Raw genomic sequence first — 23383 nt, forward strand, 5'->3', positions numbered from 1 at the left:
AGACTTTACCCACATACGTACATCACCATCAACATGAAGATACTAGTCCGTGGATAGACACAGAATATTATTAAAAGGAGTCAAAATAAGATGTAAAGGGTTGAATAGAGCATTTGTTAGAATGCCAACGCACCATAGTATACATGAGTGATAATGCAAAGCTTATAAAATAAGGTCACATGGTTGATTAATTCATGTAATAAGGCAGTAATGTGTTGGAAGAATAAAACACAAGACCCTGATTTTGCTAAATAAATGTTGGAAAAGAGGACAGGTTGCTTCCCGGTGATATCTTTCATCAAAAGCAGTTTGTACTGTAGAAGGAATCTTTGTTTGTTATATCAAGAGTTGAAGGCCATGCTAGTTTGAAGAGATCGTTGTACCATGAATGTTCTCGTTTCTCTAGCATAGGGTCATGTAACATGTGATTATATAAGATCCAAAAGAAACAGCACTGCGTAAGCTGAAAAGTGTTGAAACACTGTGAGACTATTATTCTTTAGACACTATACTCTTGGCGGGCTTGATGCAAGTATTCTGTCTCTTATACGGTTGTACAACAATATAACAATTTGTGTGTCTGTTTTTCTATTGGTTTATATTTTAATGTCTTGAGTGTCTCAGGGTTCGGATCCACGAAGGTACTTTCCCTGACGAATTCTCTGGACTGAAAGCATGGACCTGCTGGGTCTTTACTGATCCCAATTTGGGAAATGTTTGCATTGAAGCAGCATAAAAAGACAAGGCATTGTACATTAGAGAAATTGTAAGACTAGAAATAAACTTTGCAGCTGATATTGTAGTTTTAAACTCAAACAACACAAATATTCATGATGTTTTATTATTATGATCTGCACAGAGCCCTCATGTTAAACAATGATCATGTTGCAAACCATTTCCTCCATTTCCAAGAGTAGTAGATGGATTCACTTGCTCACATACACAACAAATCCTCAAACGCCTCGATTAAATAGGTTTACACGACATGATACAAAAGAGAGATTTCAAACGCTTCAATGCTGCTTAGTGAATTCAGGAGTGATGGCATGTCAGCTGATACAGAGTGACACAGGCTGAAGTAGAACAAAGCTTCTTAACACACAACAGTTCTTTTTCGCCCTGCTCGGCACACAGTACAAAGTAAATTTGCAGCAAAAAAAACCAAATCAACCAATGGTGTTTTTGACCAGTCAGAGTTGTATGATTTTACTTAGGAACTTTTTGGTTCAGGGTGTTTGCTGCCATCCGGGACACGGTACCTGTGGGGAAGTAAAGGAAACATCAGCGATGGCAGTTTAGAGGGACCTGGCATAAGCCATGGTTTTATTTAACCAAAAACTATTTTAAAAAGTTGCAATGAAGTTATGAGCCAATAAAAGAACTTAACGAAACTTGATACATGCTATGCTAGCTTAATAAAAAAATGCTAATGTGTGGCAAATAACGTTGAGTGGGCTCATTTAGATAGTTATTAGCAACCGTTGTTTTTAGGAGCTTTAGACATCCACCAGTGGGGTATTTACTGACTTTTGTCCGATAAAACCTTTAAATCTCTTCAGATTGCGTTACCTCAGATCTTATTTCAGGCCTCTAACCAAAAACAGATTGACCTTGGGACGAGGGAACAGGAGGGGCTAAAATGCTAACTCATTTCCAGGTTTGAGGACTCATTTATGCTCTTTTATTCTATCAATAGAAATATTGAAGTTTTCAACAAAACCATAAAGCACCAATAAACTAATGCTCTCTAAAGAAAATAACAGAATCTCTTAACTAAAAGGTTTGAGAAGGTTCCACTTCAGAGGCTGCATCCTTTCCTCCAGCTGGGGTGACCAGCAGCGGAACCCTCACCGGGATCTGAATAAAAATAAATAAAAGTGAGGTAAAGATAAGGATTAGATTAAGATACATTGTATAATTCCCCCAGAATTTTTTTCACTCTAGGGTTGGTTTACAATCACACACATAGGACTGAAATACACTCACACATGCACAAACAGGACCTATAGACATGCACTTTTGCAGAGGTGGCAGAGCGAAACAGCTGCCAGTGTTCCGGAGCCAAGGAGCAGTTGGGGGTAGGGTGTGTTGCTTATGGACACACTGGCAGTGGCCAGGAGGTGAACTGCCACCTCCCCAGCTTCCAGTCTTTTGGTCCGTTGGTACTTGAACCAGCGACTCTTGGGTTCCAAGGCCAAGTTCCTACAGACTGAACACTGCTGCCCCCCAGACCAAGTAAAGCTGAAACACAACATACTTTGCATGTCTTGCAAAAACAAAACTTCATGCGAAACTAAATAAACTCTTCTGCATCACAGCTTCAAACAGAAACACCCGGTGTTGACCCTGAAGAGTGGCGTTCCACAGGGTTGTGTGCTCAGCCCACTCCTTTACTCCCTCTTCACACATGACTTCATTCTTGTGGATGCCTCCCGCGCCATCATTACGTTCGCAGACAACCCCACAGTGGTCAGTCTTATCAGTCACAACGATGACTCAGCCTACAGCGAGGAGGCTCAGCTTCTTACAACATGGGGCGCTGACAACAACCTTGCCCTTAACACTACCAAGACCAAAAAAACATTTGTTTACCGTCTGGGTTCCTACTCTCAAGCTTCTGACAGTTTGTGGAGGTGTCCCATTCCACATATTTTCATTATGTCTTACGATTGTGCTTGTATTTTAAAATGCTCAGACTTTGAATGAATGAGCTTCACCACACGTTCCACAGCCTTAGAGCTGTTTAAATATTTTAACCTTTAAGCACTTGGCGCAGCCGCACAAACCGACAGTGCACTCTCAAAACAGCAGCTGGGTGACATGCTTTCTGTTGAGGCATATACTTATTCCTCGTTGCAAATGATTGGAAGAGATGCTACCACTCAGATTAGGCGCTTTGTGGAGACAGACATTTATTAATACCTGTTCGTCGATGCACCTGAACTGCCAGGTCCAGTGTGTATTGTAGAGGAATGGTCGGAGGTCAAAGCGGTTGTCGTCGGGGCTGTAACTCTCTGCATGGTAAGATGGCGTCACTGTGGTCATCTTGTGGCGGTTCATCGAGTACATCCGGAAGAAGTGCTTCACCTTCTTGGCCACCTGAAGAAGGCAACAGCACATTGATGTTGATGAGGCACAAATATCTGCCTAATGCACAATACGTATTATTATTAGTGTATAGCTGCAGAAATGTCTTCACCTTTAAAGCTCCGACACCATCAGGCTTACGTTAATCAAGCAGCTAAAGCCCTGAGCTCTCAACTGTATTATTAGGGCTGATCATCTCTAATCAGTATTATTGGAAGTAATCAAACTTTATTATTAACCATATTATGAGGAGTTACCATCCTGTATTGGTCTGATAACTCTGTGTATCTGTTATTCATAAGTATTTATATAAATATGTAAGAGTTTACTACTAATATTTTTACAAATGTGAATTTTTCCAAGAAAGTTATCCTTGTTAAGCTGTCCTTTTTTTGAACGCTTTTAGTTTTATTTCTTGAATCAATAAATTGTATTGTATTTTCTGCTCTTATTGTAGCACTCACTATATTTGAATGTATTGTGGTTGCTACAAGTATTCCAGTTTACGTCTGCTGTGCTTTAATATGTCTGAATTAATACAAAATAAATAAAAAGGCACACCACAGAAAAATGTCCCCCACTGTGACGTATAGACTGACCTCTGTGGGGGAGAGCGCATCCTTCCACGTGTGGATGAGTTTACAGAACATACTGAAGGGGCCGCACTTAGAGATCTTCCTCAGCCGTCCAATCACAGACAACTCTGAGTAGGTCATCCCCATGTCTGCCTGGGGGGGGGATTGGAGAGAGATGGATGACAAATAAATACGTTGCTGCTTATGATGAACATCAACAACTGGTGTTACAGATTTAAGTTTAACAAATAAATACAGGCCTGACTTAAATCTTTCCAATATACTTATTTGTATTTTAGAGAATATCAAAGAAAAAAACCCCTTGCTGTTCTAACCTCATCTGTCTGCGACACCTGTCCGTCTGTCAGAGGCTCCAGCTCAGCGGTGGGCGGAGCGGTCAGGATGCTGCAGAGGAAACAACGGCATTTCAAATAAACTTTGTGTAAAAGTGTGCTGCAGTGCTGTGATTTAAAATAAAAAAATAACAAACAAATGATTTGTAATTATGTTTATAAAAAGGGGCTGTGGCTCAGGGGTAAGTGGTTCGATCCCCAGTCACGACAGTCAACATGTGTCCTTACTTAGAACAGGATTAGTTTCTAATAGTTTTGTAGTTCTTCTCCTGATAGATGTTTATCTTGACTTATACGTTTTGAATATTAGTCAAATTAAAAGTACAACAGTTAACAGATGGGAAGCTTTTTGAATCCAAGTTTAATAGTATATGTCTAGAATAGCCTGTATTCATTCTTTTTAATGTGTAGTTACTTTAAGAGCGCCCCCTGCTGCCTGTGTTCAAGCAGTGCTATAGAACTGTGGAGTGGAAGCTCGCTGTGGAACCACAGTTTCAAACCACGGCCAGTCAGCTTTTACTTACCAGCAACAAACACCTTGTGGATTCAACTTCTTCTGACACGTGGAATATAAGTTATTTGCGTTTACTCAACTCTACAACAGACCTAAGAGGATTTTGTAAAACCTCATCAGACACATTTAGAACTGTTTTCTTTTCTGCATTTACAATCCCTAACCCTAAACTGCCCCTGTAAGCATGTCTAAAGTATTAAAGTGTGAGTAAGTTGGTTTGGATAAAAGTCAACTGAATAACATGACTTGTTCCGGAGAGCTATTAGAGGCTCTGATGCCAAGAACATGTGGGTGGGGCTAAGGGCAATGACTCACTACAAAGGGGCAGTAGGTGGTGCTGGGGGAGTCTCTGTGTGTGCGTCTCCCTCAGATGAGCTGAACTCTTTAAATGCAATCAATGTTTTGGGAGCATCCAGTCTGTGGTGACACCTAATGCCCAGGATCTGTCCCTTGTTTTAAATAGGGCAGATGTGTGCAAATCCTTCAAAAGGGTTAATCCACACAAGGCTCCTGGACCTGATGAAGAAGATGAATCAGAGGATATAAGTCTTTATTTGTCATATACATCATGCACACAGCAGAGCACACACAGTGAAATTGGTCCTCTGCATTTAACCCATCCTAGTACTAGGAGCAGTGGGCAGCTACCGTGCAGCGCCCGGGGAGCAATGGAGAGGGGGGATTGGAGATGTCCAGTGCCTTGCTCAAGGGACCACAGCAGGGCCTAGGAGGTGAACTGGGACCTCTCCAAGTAGCATATTTCAAGTCTGTTTGGTAACTTGAACCGGCGACCCTACGATTCCCAGTCCAAGCCCCTACTGACTGAGCCACTGCTGGACTGATGGCATCCCTGGCTCTGTTCTCAGGGTGTATGTCAAAAACCACCAGCCTCAATGACTACTGCCCAGTGGCACTCAGCCACTTGGAGTAGTTAGTCCCAACATTCATCATCTCTTCCCTCCCTGACTCTCTGGACCCACTGCAGTTTGCCTACAGAGCAAACAGGTCCACAGACGACGCCATAGCCCTCACCCTCCACACTGCCCTTTCACACCTGGACCAGAGGAACACATACGCCAAGGTAATATGTATTTGATCCCCTGCCGATTTTGTAAGTTTGCCGACTAACAAAGAAATTAAAAAGGTCTATACTTTTAACGGTAGGTTTATTTTACCAGTGAAAGACAGAATGTCAAAAAGAAAATCCATAGATTTACATAAAAAAAAGGAAATACATTGATTGGCATTTAATTGTGGGAAATAAGTATTTGATCCCCTTGCAACCAACAAGATTTCTGGCTCCCATGGACGGTCTAACAAGGCTTTCTCCACCAAGTATTAAGGCGTTTTTTGCAAGGGGATCAAATACTTATTTCCTTCACTGTATATGAGAATGCTGTTCATCGGCTAAAGTTCAGCTTTCAACACCGTTGTGCCCTCCAAGCTCCTCATCAAGCTCAGGGATCTCAGGCTCAACAGCGCCCTCTGTGACTGGATCCTGAACTTCTTGCCGGGCAGTGTGGGTGGGAAACTTCACATCCTCCACCCTGATCCTCAACACCGGCGCCCCTCAAGGCTGCTTGCTCAGCCCTCTCCTTTACTCCCTGTTCACACTCTGTGTGGCCACACACAGCTCCAACACCATCGTGAAATTTGCTGATGACTCGACCATCATCAGCCTGATCAGCGACGGCGACCAGAAAATGTACAAAGAGGAGGTCGAAACCCTGACATCTTGGTGCCAGGATAACAACCTCCATCTCAACGTCAGTGAAACCAAGGAGCTGATTGTGGATTGAAGCAGCAGAGAGAGGGACACAGGCTGCTGAGGTTCAACAGGATCTCCAGGATACTCTGCAACTTCTACAGGTGCATCATAGAGAGCATCCTGACCCTCTACAGGTGCACAATAGAGAGCATCCTAACCTTCTACAGGTGCACCACAGAGAGGATCCTGACTTTCTACAGGTGCACCATAGGGAGGATCCTGATCCTCTGCAGATGCACAATAGAGAGCATCCTGACCCTCTACAGGTGCACCATAGAGAGCATCCTGACCCTCTACAGGTTCATGATAGAGAGCACCCTGACCTTCTACAGGTGCACCATAGAGAGCATCCTGACTTTCTACAGGTGCACCATAGAGAGCATCCTGACTTTCTACAGGTGCACCACAGGGAGGATCCTGACCCTCTACAGGTGCATCATAGAGAGCATCCTGACCCTCTACAGGTGCACCACAGAGAGGATCCTGACTTTCTACAGGTGCACCACAGGGAGGATCCTGACCCTCTACAGGTGCACCATAGAGAGCATCCTGACCCTCTACAGGTGCACCACAGAGAGGATCCTGACTTTCTACAGGTGCACCACAGGGAGGATCCTGACCCTCTACAAGTGCACCATAGAGAGCCTCCTGACCCTCTACAGGTGCACCATAGAGAGCATCCTGACCCTCTACAAGTGCACCATAGAGAGCATCCTGAACGGCTGCATCACGGCCTGGTACAGCAGTTTTAGTGTTCTCATGCAGTGTGTCGTAACTCTGATGTAAACACAGAGTTAAACCGCAGCCGATGAAGACAGTCGTAGTAACTTTCGAACATTTACTGTCACATTTCTTCACAGACATGGTGGTGAAAACTGTAAATAAACACAAACGTAATAACTATCTGTTCCTAAATAAACATTTACTGTACATAATGTAAATATAAACTCAAATAGCTTTCCTGCATTCTTAGAGTGCTTAATACAGTTGTAAATAAATCATTTTTTAAACAAAAAAAAAAAAAAATCCTTTCCACAATATTGTTCCTAATAAATGATATTAAGCATGAGATAAGTAAAATAAATTAACTTACAGCATTGCCTATAGGATGTTCCTTGTGGATGGAAGCAGATTATGTTTCAGAAATAACACATTCTGACAATGCGGTTTCCCCGCTAAACCAGAAGTGACGCCATAAAAAGCCATAAACCGGAAGTCGGAAAACTGGAGGTGTCGAAAATTATAACGTAAGTATAACATGAACATTAGCAGTCCTAATGGTGACTTTATGAACTACAAAAACATTATAACATTAGAAACAGCCTTTAAGGCAGCACACTCCCCGTCTGACCTCTGTGAGGTCACTAAACTTAGAATTAGTCTTCTGGAGAAAAAGAACACCTTCTGCAATTGGTCTGAGGAATCTCTTAATCGTGCCTTGGTGTGTTGTCTTCACTTTACTTTCTTACATTTCTATCCTTTCCAGGAAATGCGGATGTGATCCCGGCCATAGGCCAGCATTTGCGGGGGACCTGCTTGTCTCTGAGCAGAACTAGATATCCGACTTGAAGGTTTCTGCGTTGCACTGTCCACTTCTGTCTTTGATGCAAAGAAGGTAGATATTCTCGGCTTCAGCGGGTCCAGAATTGGTTGAGTCTGAACTTGTCTCCATTGCTTTATGTGCAAGTCTTTGTCAGAGAAGTCTCCTGGCGGAGGAAGAACTCCTGACTTCTGTGTCAGGAGCATCGTTTGTGAAAGTATGAAGGGGTTGTCTGGTAGTAGTGGTCGTGCATTCATGATGGCGGTGACATCTGCCATCAGTGTGCAAATCAAAGATTATTCTGGCGACGCCTATCAAATGCTCCCAAGAGCCCATATGAGTGCTGTGTGGAGGATTGAATTCCAAACTGCATCCTTGCTCACTGAGATACTTCTGCACAGCTCTGTCCATCCCAAGCTCCTTACACGCACCAACAAAGTTGGTACCGCTATCAGATCGGAATTGTTTTGCTGGGCCTCTCAATGCGAAAAATGCCTGATAGCCTTTATGCAACTGGATTTGTCCATAGACTCAATGATCTCAATATGCACAGCCCTAGAACTCATACAACTGAACATTATGGCCCACCGCTTCCTCTCAGCCTGTCCTCCTCTGGTTCGTCTAGTCATGAATGACCAGGGCCCAAAAACATCAAGCCCCACATACAGTATGTGAAAGGAGGGCAGGTTTTCAGTTCAGATGGCAGGTCTGCCATGCGTTGCTCTTCCAGCTTTCCGCGCAGCTTGCGGCAAATTACGCATTTGTGAATTACTGAATTGATTAGCGTCTTTTCTCCCAAGATCCAGAGTCCTGCTGCCCTGATTGCTCCTTCTGTGAGGTGACGGCCTTGATGTTTTACTTGCTCATGGTGATGTCGAGTGAGCAGTAAGGAGATGCGATTGTCGTTCGGCACTATGATTCGGATTCTTCTCTGAAGTTGTGAGGTCTGAGTGCTTGAGTCGGCCTCCAACATAAATGAGATCATCGTCCAATGTCGGGTTGAGTTTCTGCAAGGGACTGTTTTTCGGTACTGTCTTGCTTCCTCGAAGAGCTGAAAGATCTTTTGCGAAGGCAGTCTTTTGGGTCGTTTTAACGATAACATTTCTTGCTTGATCCATTTCTTCTGATGTTCGACTTAATAATAACATCTGTGCCAACCTTTGCAATTGTTGTTTTGGTTCAAGTTTTTGGAAGATTTTGCAATGTGAACCAGAAATGCTACTCCTCTTAACAGAGAAACAAAGGTGGAGAAGCGTTGGAAGCGATCCGTGGTCAGGAGTGGATCTCCCAAGTAAGTAACACAAGTCTGTACTTGTGGTCAGATTTCCAAGTCTTTTTCAGGTTCAATGAGCTCAAATGTTTCACCTACTTGTTTTTTATCCTCGGCTGACTCACGCAGGAAGGGGGATACGGTGAACCAAGAGCTCTATGACAGGCGGGATACAGGTAAACATTCTAGACGCGTGATCTGCAGGGTTTTCATCTGTACGTACATAGTGCCATTGTTCGGGCTTCGAGGCCTGACGGATACGAAAAACCCTATTGTGGACATATTGTGGAATCGTTTGGTCTCGTTGTTAATGTAGCCAAGTACTACTTTGCTGTCCGTGTACAAGTTGGTAGCATCCAGCTTCAGGTCTAGCTCATCCTGATTGAGATCTGCCATCTCTACTGCCAAGACGGCAGCACACAGCTCTAGCCTTGGGATTGTAGGCTCTGACTATGGTGCAGGCTTTGCTTTGCCCATAACAAATCCGACTTCCCTTTGCTCATTTTCCTGCAACACTTTCAGATACGCCACAGCACCGATGGCCATGATAGAAGCATCCGAGAACACACACAATTCTGTGTTTACTGCCTTAGTGAGTGAGGTTGTCGTGTACGTACGGGGAACATGAAGTTGCTGTAGGTCTAGGAGCGAATCTCTCCAGGCTTCCCATCTGCTTCGTTTTTCTTCTGGGAGGGGTGTGTCCCATTCAGATAGTTCAGAACTAAGTTTTCTGCGAAGAACTCTTCCCTGGATCCTGACGGGAGCCAGCAGACCCAAGGGATCAAAAACACTGTTGACGGTGGAAAGGACTCCACGTCGGGTGAATGGTTTGATTGTACTCGATACTGAGTATGTGAATGTGTCAGTCTTGATTTCCCAGAGCAGACCTAAGCTCCGTTGCGTGGGAACAGTTACTCCACTCAGATCCAGGTCCTTGACTACTGGGGCACAGTCTTCAGGTGCGAAGGAAACCATGACTGCCTGAGAGTTTGATGCAAACTTGTGTAAACGAAGGTTTGATTCAGCGAGTGAAGCTTGCGTTCCTTTGAGTAAGTCAATAGCCTCAACTTCAGATGGTAACTATACCTAGCCATCGTCCACATAGAAATGTCTTTCCATAAACTTGACAGTATCGTCCCCATGCTCCTGTGCACCTTTTCTGATGGCTCTTCGCAGCCCATACGTGGCCACAGAGGGGGAAGGTCCATGGATCTTCATCCCGTACTCAATAACTTCCTTATTGGTATTGTTGTCCTTGTGCCATAACAAACGGAGAAAGTTGCAATGGTCTTTCCGCACCAGGAAGCAATGAAACATCTGCTGGATGTCGGCAAGGATTGCAATCTTTTCTTTCCTGAAGCAAAACAAGACACCAAGTAGGGAATTGTTAAGGTCTTGGCCTGTGAGGAGAACGTCGTTGAGGGAGACACCAGAGTACTGGGCGCCAGAGTCAAAGACCACCCTGATATTGTTGGGCTTTTTTGGATGATAAACCCCGAAGGTTGGGAGAAACCAGCACTCCTCATCTTCTCTCGATGGCGGTGCTACTTCAGCATGTCCGTTGGCGAAGATCTTTTCCATGAACGCCACGTACTACTACTGTATCTCAGGTTTCCTTTTTAAGGTTCGTTGCAGGGATGTGAACCTGTTGACTGCCTGCAATAAGTTGTTCGGCAAAGGCTTGCGTGATTCTCTAAACGATAGTGGAGCGACCCAACTGTTGGTGTCGTCTCTGTAGACACTCCATTATCTTTAAGAAGGTGACGTCTTCCACTGATGGAGCTGGTTTGTTGTCATGTTCAGTTTGATTGAACACGGGCTGTCCCGGCATTTTCTCAGTAACCTTGCTAGGTCTGTTGAAGCTTTGTTGTGTCTCTTTAACATGCACAAAGCTTGTGCATGGTTCAAACATTGAATGGCGACCACTGTCTAGCACGTTGGGTTTAAACGCGCTGACTATAGGCTTACGCACATTATCCAGTCACACCTATCCTATCACTACCCAGCCGAGGTCCAGTCGTTGGGCAAAGGGGGCCTTGTGTGGTCCGTTGACCTGCTGCCTGACCTTGTATACCTGAAGGACGTCTCTTCCAAGGAGCAGAAGTATCTTGGCTTCTTGGTCCAGTTCTGGGATGTGATTGGCAATGTGATGAAAATGAGGCTGGTGAAGAACGGCACTTGGTGTGGGAATTTCAGAGCGATTATTTGGGATCTCGTGACATTCAATGAGAGTTGGAAGGGAGATGAGGACCTTTCCATCAAGAGACTTGATTTGAGATTCCGGGTTTCGACCATGTTGGAGTAGGCAGCATGTGTGAGGAGCTCTGACCTAACTTGCATGTTATCAAATTTAATATCTGGATCTCAGGACTGAAGTTATATACAGTGGGGCAAAAAAGTATTTAGTCAGCCACCAATTGTGCAAAATCTCCCATTTAAAAAGATGAGAGAGGTCTGTAATTTTTATCATAGGTATACCTCAACTATGAGAGACAGAATGAGAAAAGAAAATCCAGGAAATCACATTGTAGGATTTTTAATGAATTAATTGGTAAATTCCTCTGTAAAATAAGTATTTGGTCACCTACAAACAAGCAAGATTTCTGGCTCTCACAGACCTGTAACTTCTTCTTTAAGAGGCTCCTCTGTCCTCCACTCGTTACCTGTATTAATGGCACCTTTTTGAACTCGTTATCAGTATAAAAGACACCTGTCCACAACCTCAAACAGTCATACTCCAAACTCCACTATGGCCAAGACCAAAGAGCTGTCAAAGGAGACCAGAGACAAAATTGTAGACCTGCACCAGGCTGGGAAAACTGAATCTGCAATAGGTAAGCAGCTTGGTGAGAAGAAATCAACTGTGGGAGCAATTATTAGAAAATGGAAGACATACAAGACCACCGCTAATCTCCATCGATCTGGGGCTCCACGCAAGATCTCACCCCGTGGGGTCAAAATGATCACAAGAACGGTGAGCAAAAATCCCAGAACCACACGGGGGGACCTAGTGAATGACCTGCAGAGAGCTGGGACCAAAGTAACAGAGGCTACCATCAGTAACACACTACGCCGCCAGGGACTTAAATCCTGCAGTTCCAGACGTGTCCCCCTGCTTAAGCCAGTACATGTCCAGGCCCGTCTGAAGTTTGCTAGAGGGCATTTGGATGATCCAGAAGAGGATTGGGAGAATGTCATATGGTCAGATGAAACCAAAGTAGAACTTTTTGGTAAAAACTCAACTCGTCGTGTTTGGAGGAGAAAGAATGCAGAGTTGCATCCAAAGAACACCATACCTACTGTGAAGCATGGGGGTGGAAACATCATGCTTTGGGGCTGTTTTTCTGCAAAGGGACCAGGACGACTGATCCGTGTAAAGGAAAGAATGAATGGGGCCATGTATCGTGAGATTTTGAGTGAAAACCTCCTTCCATCAGCAAGGGCACTGAAGATGAAGCGTGGCTGGGTCTTTCAGCCTGACAATGATCCCAAACACACCGCCAGGGCAACGAAGGAGTGGCTTCGTAAGAAGCATTTCAAGGTCCTGGAGTGGCCTAGCCAGTCTCCAGATCTCAACCCCATAGAAAATCTCTGGAGGGAGTTGAAAGTCTGTGTTGCACAGCGACAGCCCCAAAACATCACTGCTTTAGAGGAGATCTGCATGGAGGAATAGGCCAAAATACCAGCAACAGTGTGTGAAAACCTTGTGAAGACTTACAGAAAACGTTTGACCTCTGTCATTGCCAACAAAGGGTATATAACAAAGTATTGAGATGAACTTTTGTTATTGACCAAATACTTATTTTCCACAATCATTTGAAATAAATTCTTTAAAAATCCTACAATGTGATTTCCTGGATTTTTTTCTCTCATTTTGTCTCTCATTGTTGAGGTATACCTATGATAAAAATTACAGGCCTCTCTCATCTTTTTAAATGGGAGAACTTGCACAATTGGTGGCTGACTAAATACTTTTTTGCCCCACTGTAAGTATTTGGTTGCGTTGTATTGCCACACGCAACTAATGCCTACTTCCAGACAAAAACAGGCTGGTTTGACCACACGAAACACCATTGCTAACAAGCTAGCAGCCATGGCTTCTCCTGCTAGCGACTGCTCTTCCAAAGACGAGGGTATAACCATGACTCAACTGGTGGAAGAACTGTCTAAACAACGCGCTAGTTTAAAAGAAGACATTTCTACACTCATTCAGGCATCTCTTGGACCGTTGCACACTTCGGTGAATGCCCTAAAAGAGACCGTGGACAGCTTTCAACAACGCCTGACTACAACGGAATCCCTAGCAGGTGATAACTTTGACAAGATATTTGAAGTCGAAGCCGCTATCAAAACTCTGCGCACCCAGAATGCTACACTCTTGGATCGTGTTGACGACTTAGAAAATCGATCACGCAGAGCCAATTTGAGGATTGTAAATATTCCAGAAGGCATTGAGGGGGATGAGGACACTGTTAAATTCATGTCGAACATGTTGATGGAGATTACGGGCAATGTGCTGTTTGAATCTACCCCTGCTCTGGAGAGAGCGCACAGAGTCGGCAAAAAGCCTGAAAAAGTTGGTCTACCCCCGCGTCCGTTTGTGGTATGTTTTCACCGATTCCAAGAAAAGGAACGATTGCTGCAATGGGCTAGACAGCACACAACTACATACCGAAATGCTACCCTGAGAATATACCCAGACTTCAGCGTCAGTTTGTCTAGGAGACGTGCAGGATTCAACGACATCAAACAAGCCTTTTACACAAAGGGGATAAAATTCCAGCTACTTTATCCTGCCATCCTGCGAGTCACACTATACGGGAAGACCTTCAGATTCAACACACCGGGGGAAGCAAAGGCTTTCTCTGACCAAGAGGTAACGCGTGAAGACAACTAACCGGACTTTGGACTGATAGCCTGTGGAGTCAGGCACCTTCGCTGGAAGCTAGCTTACTGCTAACGCGTCTGAATAACTTTTCTATGTAGAAAATGGGAACTTGCCCTTTGAGGTAATCTTTTATTTTGCCTAACCTGCTGGGTTATGGGAACTATATAGTCAAATTATTGAACCGTTTTTTTTCTGGTAAGTGTCATTCGTATTATTGTTTCAAGCGATATTGGCCCCCGACTGCCACCTGTTGGATATTAGACTTGGTCAACCTTTTACCTTGAGCTAATGCTAATTTAGCCGAGCCGTTTCTTTTTCTTTTTATGTACGCGGTCTACGTGACTGATGGATGTTTTGGTTATTTGATTACTTATGCTTTGTGGTTAAGGTTACAACCTGAGAGTTTTGTTTTATGCTATTCTGTTTAACATTGTTAATGGTCAAAGGCTCTTCACAGTTTATGGTAGGAGAGGATGTACCGGAAAATTCGGGAGTTAGGAGTGAGCCTGCAGTCTGCTCTTGTTCTAGAGGCAGACATAGGAAGGATGAGGGTTGGGAGGGGTCCAATTTCTAAGACAACTGATTGTTTATTTTGTACTGAATGGGGTTTGTATACTGCTAAATGGGATTTTACTTTGTTTTTTATGATGCTTTTGTTTCTGGAGGTTATTGACATATATTACGGGGCGCACTCTCTTATTTTCTTTTTCTTTTTAACAGAACATGTCTTATGATATGAAGAATGTTAGGGCTGAAGTAGGTGCAACACCAACTTGTTTTATTACTTGGAATGTAAAAGGAATGAATGGGCCAAATAAGAGAGCAAAGATATTTTCCCACTTAAAGAAATTTAATGCAGAAGTAATATTTTTGCAAGAGACGCATTTGAAAATAGTAGACCAGGTCAGGCTTAGGAAGAACTAGGTTGGACAGTTTCCATTCTAACTTCAACACTAAAGCAAGGGGGGCAGCAATCTTAATTCATAAAAAAAATATTGTTTACGCCATCCCAAACAATCTCAGACCCCCAAGGACGATTTATAATAGTATCAGGGTCACTCTTTAATACTCCAGTAGTTCTAGCAAGCATATACGCCCCAAATTGGGACGATGTCAGCTTCATAAATAAACTTACTTCTCTTATTCCAAATTTGAATTCACATAGGCTAATTCTTGCTGGTGACTTTAACACTGTTATAGATCCAGCCATGGATCGCTCCAACCCTAAGACTTTAGCACGCTCCAAAATGCCTCAAGCTCTAAGAATTTGTAGATAAGACGGGTAGTGTTGATCCTACCGACCTATATCCTTGCTAAACTTGGATGTCAAGATTTTAGCTAAACTTCTTGCCTCAAGATTAGATAATGTAATATCCCAAATCATCTCAATAGAACAAACTGGATTCATGAGAGGCCGTCACTCCTTCACAAATATACGCAAACTCCTAAATGTTATACATTCTCCAGAGTCCAGGGAAATACCCGAAGTTGTTGTCTCCCTGGATGCTGAAAAAGCATTTGATCGAGTTGAGTGGCTCGATTGAACCGCTATCAATTAAGTTCAGAACAGCCCCCGACATTCTTGGAATCCAAAGGATGGAAACTGAACACCGAGTCTCTTTATATGCAGATGATCTGCTGCTTTATATTTCAGATCCAGCGTCATGCGTTCCTAACATTATTAATATCCTAAATGACTTTGGACTTTTCTCAGGTTACAAATGGAACCTTTCCAAAAGTGAATGCTTTCCAGTCAATAATCTAGCCCTTCAGATATTAGACAATGAACTCCCTTTCCGTATGTCAAAGACTGGCTTTAAATACTTAGGGATACAAGTCACCAGTGTTTTCTCTGATCTTTATGAAAAGAATTTCAAACCCCTCCTACTCAAATTGGAAGCAGATTTAAAGAGACGGTCTGTCCTTTTCTTATCTCTTACAGGTAGAGTTAATTGTATAAAGATGAACGTCTTACCTAGATTTTTGTATCTATTTCAATGTCTCCCAGTCTTTTTGTCTAATTCTTTCTTCCAGTCTTTGGATAAGTTAATTTCTTCATTCTTATGGGCTGGCAAAAATCCTAGAATCCGTAGAGAACTTTTTGAAAGACCTAGAGACCAGGGTGGCTTAGCACTTCCCAATATGAAAAAATATTACTGTGTCCAATATACAAAAAGTAATATACTGGTATCAGGCTCCAGAACTGGATTGGTGCAAAATTGAGGCAAACTCTTGCATTTCTACCTCACTCCCTGTTTTAACTACAGCAAAATTACCATTCTCACCATCCAAGTTCTCATCAAGCCCAGTGGTAACTTCCACTCTTAAAATATGGGCACAATTCAGACAAAGATTCAAACTTAAAGATTTCTCTGTATAGCCCAATTTGCGACAACCACCTCTTCCCTGCAGCCAGAATCGACAACACCTTCACATTGTGGCATAGAAATGGTCTGGCTATATGCTACAACTTTTACATAGATGGTCTTTTTGGCACTTTTACTGATCTTTCTGAAAAATTTCACTTACAGCGGTCAAGCTTGTTTGGATACTTTCAGGTCCGTCACTTTATTCAAAGCCAGAGTGCAACATTTCCTGTTTTACCAACGGATTCAGGACTTGAGATGATTTTGCGGCCCCCCATTCAGCACAAGAGACAGATCTCAAACATCTCAAATATAATTACTTCCCTTCAAGAAACGTCACTAGACTGGCTTAGAACTAAATGGGCTGAAGAACTTGGGATGGACATATCTGAAGCAGTCTGGGACTGCGCTCAGGCTAGAGTTAATGGAACATCATCCTGTGCCCGTCTCAGCCTGATACAGTTCAAGGTTTTTCACAGAATCTATTACACCAAGTCCAAACTATCCAAAATTTATCCTGACATCCAAGATAGCTGTGAGCGCTGTAAATCAGCACCAACAACTATGGCTCACATGTTTTGGACCTGTCCTAAATTAAGAGACTTTTGGTCATCTATTTGCAAAACTTTGTACGATGCATTTAATACCAAAGTGAAACCCTCTGCAGAAATGGCCATCTTTGGAGTATTTATTGATGAGAGCTTGCTCACCACTGATAAGAAGAATGCTTTCGCTTTTTTTTTTAGAAGCAAGATGGCGCCGAGGATGGCTGCCGTGTCTCGAGCTCCTCACCAACTCCACATCTTAGTGTTTTTATTGTTTTACTTTGTTGGTTGTTTTTAACTTTTTTTGCAACATGCAAACCGCCCAAGCGAGCCCTATCATCCAATATGATAGAGAACAACTTTTACACATCAGGTCGCTGGTGGACAGCAATAATCCACCACGACCTGCAAACAATGGAGAGTCTCCGTGTTTACCTGCTGGAGCACTACCTGTGGAGCGCAGGAGGAAGAGACCACGAGGTTCCCGGGCCGGGGTCCTGGTCAGGCTGAGGAAACGTGAAAACAGGCCAATCCAATCCCTGGATAATAAGCTGGACGAACTCCGTAGCAGGGGTGGCATTTCAACGGGACATTAAGACCTGTAATGTTTTGGCTTTCACGGAGACTTGGCTCGACCCCACGATACCGGACGCCGCCATTGGCCCAGGATCCCTGCTCACTGGTTTTAACCAGTGCAGATGTGTGTAGATCTCTGAAAAGGATCAACGCACACAGGGCTCCTGGACCTGATGGCATCCCTGGCCGTGCTCTCAAGGTGTGTGCAGTTCAGCTGGCAGATGTGTTCACAGACATTTTCAATAGGTCACTGCTCCAGTCTGTAGTCCCCACATGTTTTAAAGAGTCCATCATTGTCCCTGTCCCCAAAAAGACAAAACCCATCTGCCTCAATGACTACCGCCCAGTTGCACTCACCTCCATCATCATGAAGTGAATTGAGTGGTTAGTCAAAACTTTTATCACCTCCTCCCTCCCTGACTCACTGGACCCCCTGAAGTTTGCCTACAGAGCAAACAGGTCCACGGATGATGCCATCTCCCTCACCCTCCACACTGCCCTCTCCCACCTGGACCAGAGGAACACTTATGTGAGAATGCTGTTCATTGACTACAGTTCAGCATTCAACACCATTGTGCCCTCCAAGCTCATCATTAAGCTCAGGGACCTTGGGCTCAACAGCGCCCTCTGTGACTGGATCATGAGCTTCCTAACGGGCAGATCCCAGGCAGTGCGGATGGGGAACATCACATCCTCCACCTTGACCCTCAACACCGGAGCCCCTCAGGGTTGTGTGCTCAGCCCTCTCCTCTACTCCCTGTTCACGCACGACTGCGTGGCCACACACAGCTCCAACACCATCATCAAGTTTGCTGACGACACGACCGTCATCGGCCTGATCACAGATGGCGACGAGACGGCGTACAGAGAGGAGGTCAGAGCCCTGAAATCTTGGTGCCAGGACAACAACCTCCATCTCAACGTCAGCAAAACAAAGGAGCTGATTGTGGACTACAGGAAGAGGCAGAGAGAGGGACACACACACATCACCATCGACGGGACTCCTGTGGAGAGAGTCAGCAGCTTCAGGTTCCTCGGGGTAAACATCAGTGAGGACCTGACATGGACACATCACACCAGGGTCATATCCAAGACGGCTCGACAGCGGCTCTTCTTCCTCCGCAGGCTGCGGAAGTTCAACATGGACTCCAGGATACTCTGCAACTTCTACAGGTGCACCATCGAGAGTATCCTGACTGGCTGCATCACCGCTTGGTATGGCAGTTGCACCACCCTCAACCGTAAGACTCTACAGAGGGTGGTGAAAACTGCTCAGCACATCACCAGGACGGAGCTGCCATCCATGGAGGACCTCTACACCCAGCGGTGAAGGAAGAAGGCCGGTAGGATATTAAAGGACCCCAATCACCCCAGCAACAATCTGTTCTGTCTGCTGCCGTCTGGCAGACGGTACCGCAGCATCCGGACCAAGACCACCAGACTCAGAGACAGTTTTATACCACAGGCTATAAGACTGCTGAACTCCTGAGCTGTGTGAATGTCTACTCACATCTGTTTATAGTACACACATACATATATATATATATATATTATACACATCTGCCATACATATCTGTTTATAGTACACATATCTATATATTATACATATCTGCCATATACATCTGCTATACATAATATATGCATCTGTCCATACCTCCTCATTCAACAGAGTAAAGTGTTTAAATACTTTCAATGTATTCCACATATGTATATATTTCACATCCTCAAATCTTTATTGTTGTTATTGTAAATATTCTTCTCTCTTTTTGCACTATTTTATTTATCTTATTTGCACCATGCATGTTGAGTTGTTGGAGGAGCACGCAATATAAGATTTTCATTGCCAACACGTTGTATATGCTGTGCATATGACCAATAAAGCCTTGAAACCTTGAAACCTTTTGCCTCCTTGCTAGCCCGTAGAAGAATAGTCTTACAGTGGAAATCTCCTGATCCTCCTATAGTGTCTGTCTGGCTCAGCAACCTAATGTTTTTCCTGATATTAGAGAAAATTAAGTACTTCACCAGAGGATTAATACGAAAATTTCACAAAATATGGGACCCATTGATTTTGTATTTTGACAGGCTCAACACCCTCCCGTAGGACAGTTGGGCCCTGATGTGTTTTGTTTAGACCAAGCATAACTAAAGGCATGTAATAGAGTGCGGAATGCCCCCCTTCCTCCACCTCCATTGTTTTTATTTATTTATTATTTATTTTTAATTTATTTATATTTTTTATTATTATTATCATTTTTATTTATTTATTTTTATTTCTCTATTAATGTTATTATTCTGATTTATGTTCATTATGAGTATGTATTTTTTATTATTATTTATTTTATTCTTTTTACGGCAGTATGTGGGTATTGTGGGTGGGTATTTGTTTGACAAATAATGTAAAAAACAAATCAAGACATAGTATTTAAATACATCCTGTATTGTACTACCTTTGTTGAATAAAAAATATTGTTAAAAAAAAAAAGAGACTTGATTTGAAAATCCTTCTGCCTTCTTGCCAGATGTTTCAACGATGCCAGAACATGTTCTGAGACAGTATGACAATGGTTTGCTCTCTACTTTGAAAGGTTTTAAGAACTGAGGGGTAGCTAATGAGCGATCTGGTCGTCCAGAATTACACAGTAATGGCAATGTCCTTAGAACCCTTGGGGTATATCTTTGCAAGGCTGATTTTCCAGCATGAGCGGCTCCAATGACCTAGTCCACAAACCTCTGTGCAGCTAGTTCTAACAATGTCCTGGTTAGAATGTTCTCCCTCCCCGCCCGTTCTCTTGTGACGTTGAATGAGCTTTGAAGCTTTGAGTTGCTGGACCAGGCTGCATCATGATATGTGCTGTCACACTCAGAGCACTTTACAGAAGCCTTGCAGTCTTTGGCTAGGTGGGAGAATGAAGAACAGTGTTTGAAACATATTATTTTCTCTTTGAGAAACGCTTTCCTGTCATCAGGGAGTTTATTTCGGAATGTTCTACATTTTCTTAGGTGATGTGGTTTGTTATATAATGGGCAGTTCTTGTCAGGATCCTTACATTTTCTGCACTGAGATGGGTTTGTTGGTGCTAAAGTTCTTAACAAAATACTTTATCTGGGTTTGTGGGTGTTGTTGTGCTTCCCTGATGCATGGTGAAAACTGCACAGCACATCACCAGGACGGAGTGGCCATCCATGGAGGACCTCTACTCCCAGCAGCTCAGGAAGAAAGCCCACAATATTATCAAAGACCCCCATCACCCCAGAAACAAACTGTTCTGTCTGCTGCTGTCTGGAAGGCGGTACCACAGCATCAGGACCAAAACCTCCAGTCAGAGACAGTTTCATTCCACAGACCATAAGACTGCGAAACTCCTGAGCTTGCACTATTTTTATTTTATTTACTTTTTTTTTATATTTAGAAAATGTATGCCTTGTAACCTCACTGTTGGGGAAACTGTGACATAAGTTTTTTCATTCATTGCATCACTACACTGTAGTTGTGTATATGACAAGACAATAAATATCTAAATCTTTATAAATCTAATATCAAACACCATATAATGTCTCAAGCTGGTGTTGAGATATTTCCCCAGAAATCCTGGGACTGCCTTTACTTGTACATCTGAAGTCTTTAGTGAAAAGGGTTATAAAATAAGCCTATTAATCCTTTCCTCTGTTAGGTGTGTGTGTGTGTGTGTGTGTGTGTGTGTGTGTGTGTGTGTGTGTGTGTGTGTGTGTGTGTGTGTGTGTGTGTGTGTGTGTGTGTGTGTGTGTGTGTGTGTGTGTGTGTGTATGTGTGTGTGTGTGTGTTTTCAGTGTTACCCTCTGAGAGCGGGGAGCTGGAAGTGCTGCACACAGAACAGCAGGAAGCTCTTCAGGTCCGTCTTGCTGATGCCTCCTATGGGGTTGATGTCAGCACTGGAGCAGTCATACTTAGTGAAGTAGCCTGTCAGACTGAGCAGGAAGAGTCGTTCAGCGGAAAAGTTTGGCTGTGATATTTCAACACAAAAAAATGATATTTATCTTTCACTTACTAGCTAGATGCACATTATTTTTAAAGTACTGTTTTGCAAGTGAACAGAACAGTTCTTATGTACAGCCTCCTAACACCAAATATTAATGCCTGTAATTAGAAAGCTAACAGAAAAGCTAGGGGGGGGAGTCTGTTGTTTAAGGTAAGTTAATTGACATGACAGTGCCTGATTCTGCATGTTATCACCACTGCAATCACTTGACATCCCAATGATGGTGTGAGGATAATGAAACGTTACCAAGTAAGCTAGCAGGACGTGTGTGTGCCTTTATGTGTTTAAATATTGGTTGCTGAGCATACATTTTATCCTGAAGCATCGATGAAATTAAAAATTAAAAGATGATGCAAACACTGCAGCATGGGTTCTGATCTGTGTGATCTGTACAATCTGAACCTGAGGCTTGTCAGATTGAGAGGCTGAGTTATACAGCCACTATGAAAAAAGTACATGAGAGCAGAGACACCTCCTGAGCTTGTATTATTATAGTAATATAATGTATGATTATTATTATGATTATTATTATTATTATTATAACAAATAGCTTTTCTCACTTCCCCTTGACATAACCATTATTAGAATATTTAACAGATTGCCCTCGAATATTGATACTCATTTCTAATTATGACGTTTTATCCTGGTTTGGTATGTTAAAGGTGAACTAAATGTATCATGTCAGGTTCTGTACGTCACATTGTTTTATGTGTCCGTCCTATTCATCCTTAACTTTTTTTTTATTGCACTAAAAGAATATTGAACTGGCCAGTGTGTATGTGTATTCATGATGTATTTTGATTAGGTTTGTAAATATGGGTTGTAGCAGCAGTCATTGCGTAAGACATTTTTTAATTGAAGAATTTGAAATTGTTTTGGATTTGTGGAAAAGCTCTGGAAATGGCACAGTGTAATCAGGCCTTTAGGCTGTGTCACCTCATTATATAATTTGTCTTCATGGAACAAATGCAATCCTACAATTTATTTTGTCACACACATCAGGGGTCAGGTAAGAGCTGCAGTAATACCTCTCATCTACGTTGGCTGAACCCAGCACCAGCAGTCCCCCTGGCTTCCCCCGGGACCACAGACTCAGCTGGGCAAACAGGTAGGCCAGGACCATCCGAACCCGAGCCTGCCCACACACGCGCATGCACGTGCACGCGCACGCGCACACACACACACACACACACACGTTATTGAAAGGCTTGGCAGAGTTCAACCTGTTAAAGTAAAAAGCAATAAATTGTGGAAAAAATGAACTCAGTAAGAAGAGGAGGAGAAACCCGTGCTGCAGAGACCCTGACAGAGGGTGAGAGGGTCTGACCTGGACGTTCTGCAGCGCCAGGTTCTCTCTGGGGCTGCCTCCATGAGCGCGGAACTTTGGCCAGCTTCCAGTAACCACGGAGAAGATACCCAGAATGCCGTTCACCGCCATATCTATGTTAATGTTCATGTGTGTGCTGCAGACCAAGAGATAGGAGGATGATTTCAAAGGAACTTTAAATAAAACAACTACACAGGAAAAACTACCGAACACGAAATGATGATGATATAATGACCTGTATTCATAATTATGTTTAACCTACAGAACGATAAACCATATCTTCTCTTTTCCAGGTTAAGGTTTGTCTGTGCAGGGTCCTTGTTTGGCAAACATAGATTGGAGACATAATATATAATATTATCTTTAGCGTTGTTTATCTTAAATTATATATATATATATTTATATATATTTACTGACATTTTCTTATTTCCTCGGTATGCTTTAAATCTCTGCCCATTGCATACAATTGATAACACTTCAGAATAAGACGCATACTATGACAGTGATTGTGATATTATTAACTTATATTTTGCTGTATTGTACTATTGTCACACT

General features: G+C 43.1%; 1 protein-coding gene across 2 annotated transcripts in view; it reads right to left on the minus strand.

Annotated features, from left to right (window-relative positions):
- Window positions 1-825: 825 nt before the first annotated feature.
- nadsyn1 (NAD synthetase 1) overlaps window positions 826-23383 on the minus strand; it is a 39682-nt gene continuing 17124 nt past the window's right edge. For both annotated transcript variants that reach the window (XM_063882564.1, XM_063882563.1), the window contains 8 exons: window positions 22829-22964; window positions 22530-22636; window positions 21299-21430; window positions 3998-4067; window positions 3687-3815; window positions 2923-3099; window positions 1775-1857; window positions 826-1259 (listed from right to left, as the gene is read on the minus strand). In XM_063882564.1, the coding sequence (XP_063738634.1) occupies window position 1259; window positions 1775-1857; window positions 2923-3099; window positions 3687-3815; window positions 3998-4067; window positions 21299-21430; window positions 22530-22636; window positions 22829-22964 (835 nt within the window). In that variant the 3' untranslated portion in view covers window positions 826-1258. The remainder of the gene's footprint in view (window positions 1260-1774; window positions 1858-2922; window positions 3100-3686; window positions 3816-3997; window positions 4068-21298; window positions 21431-22529; window positions 22637-22828; window positions 22965-23383) is intronic.

This window comes from Eleginops maclovinus, chromosome 4 (genome assembly GCF_036324505.1).
Source record: "Eleginops maclovinus isolate JMC-PN-2008 ecotype Puerto Natales chromosome 4, JC_Emac_rtc_rv5, whole genome shotgun sequence".
Taxonomy (NCBI): Eukaryota; Metazoa; Chordata; class Actinopteri; order Perciformes; family Eleginopidae; genus Eleginops; species Eleginops maclovinus.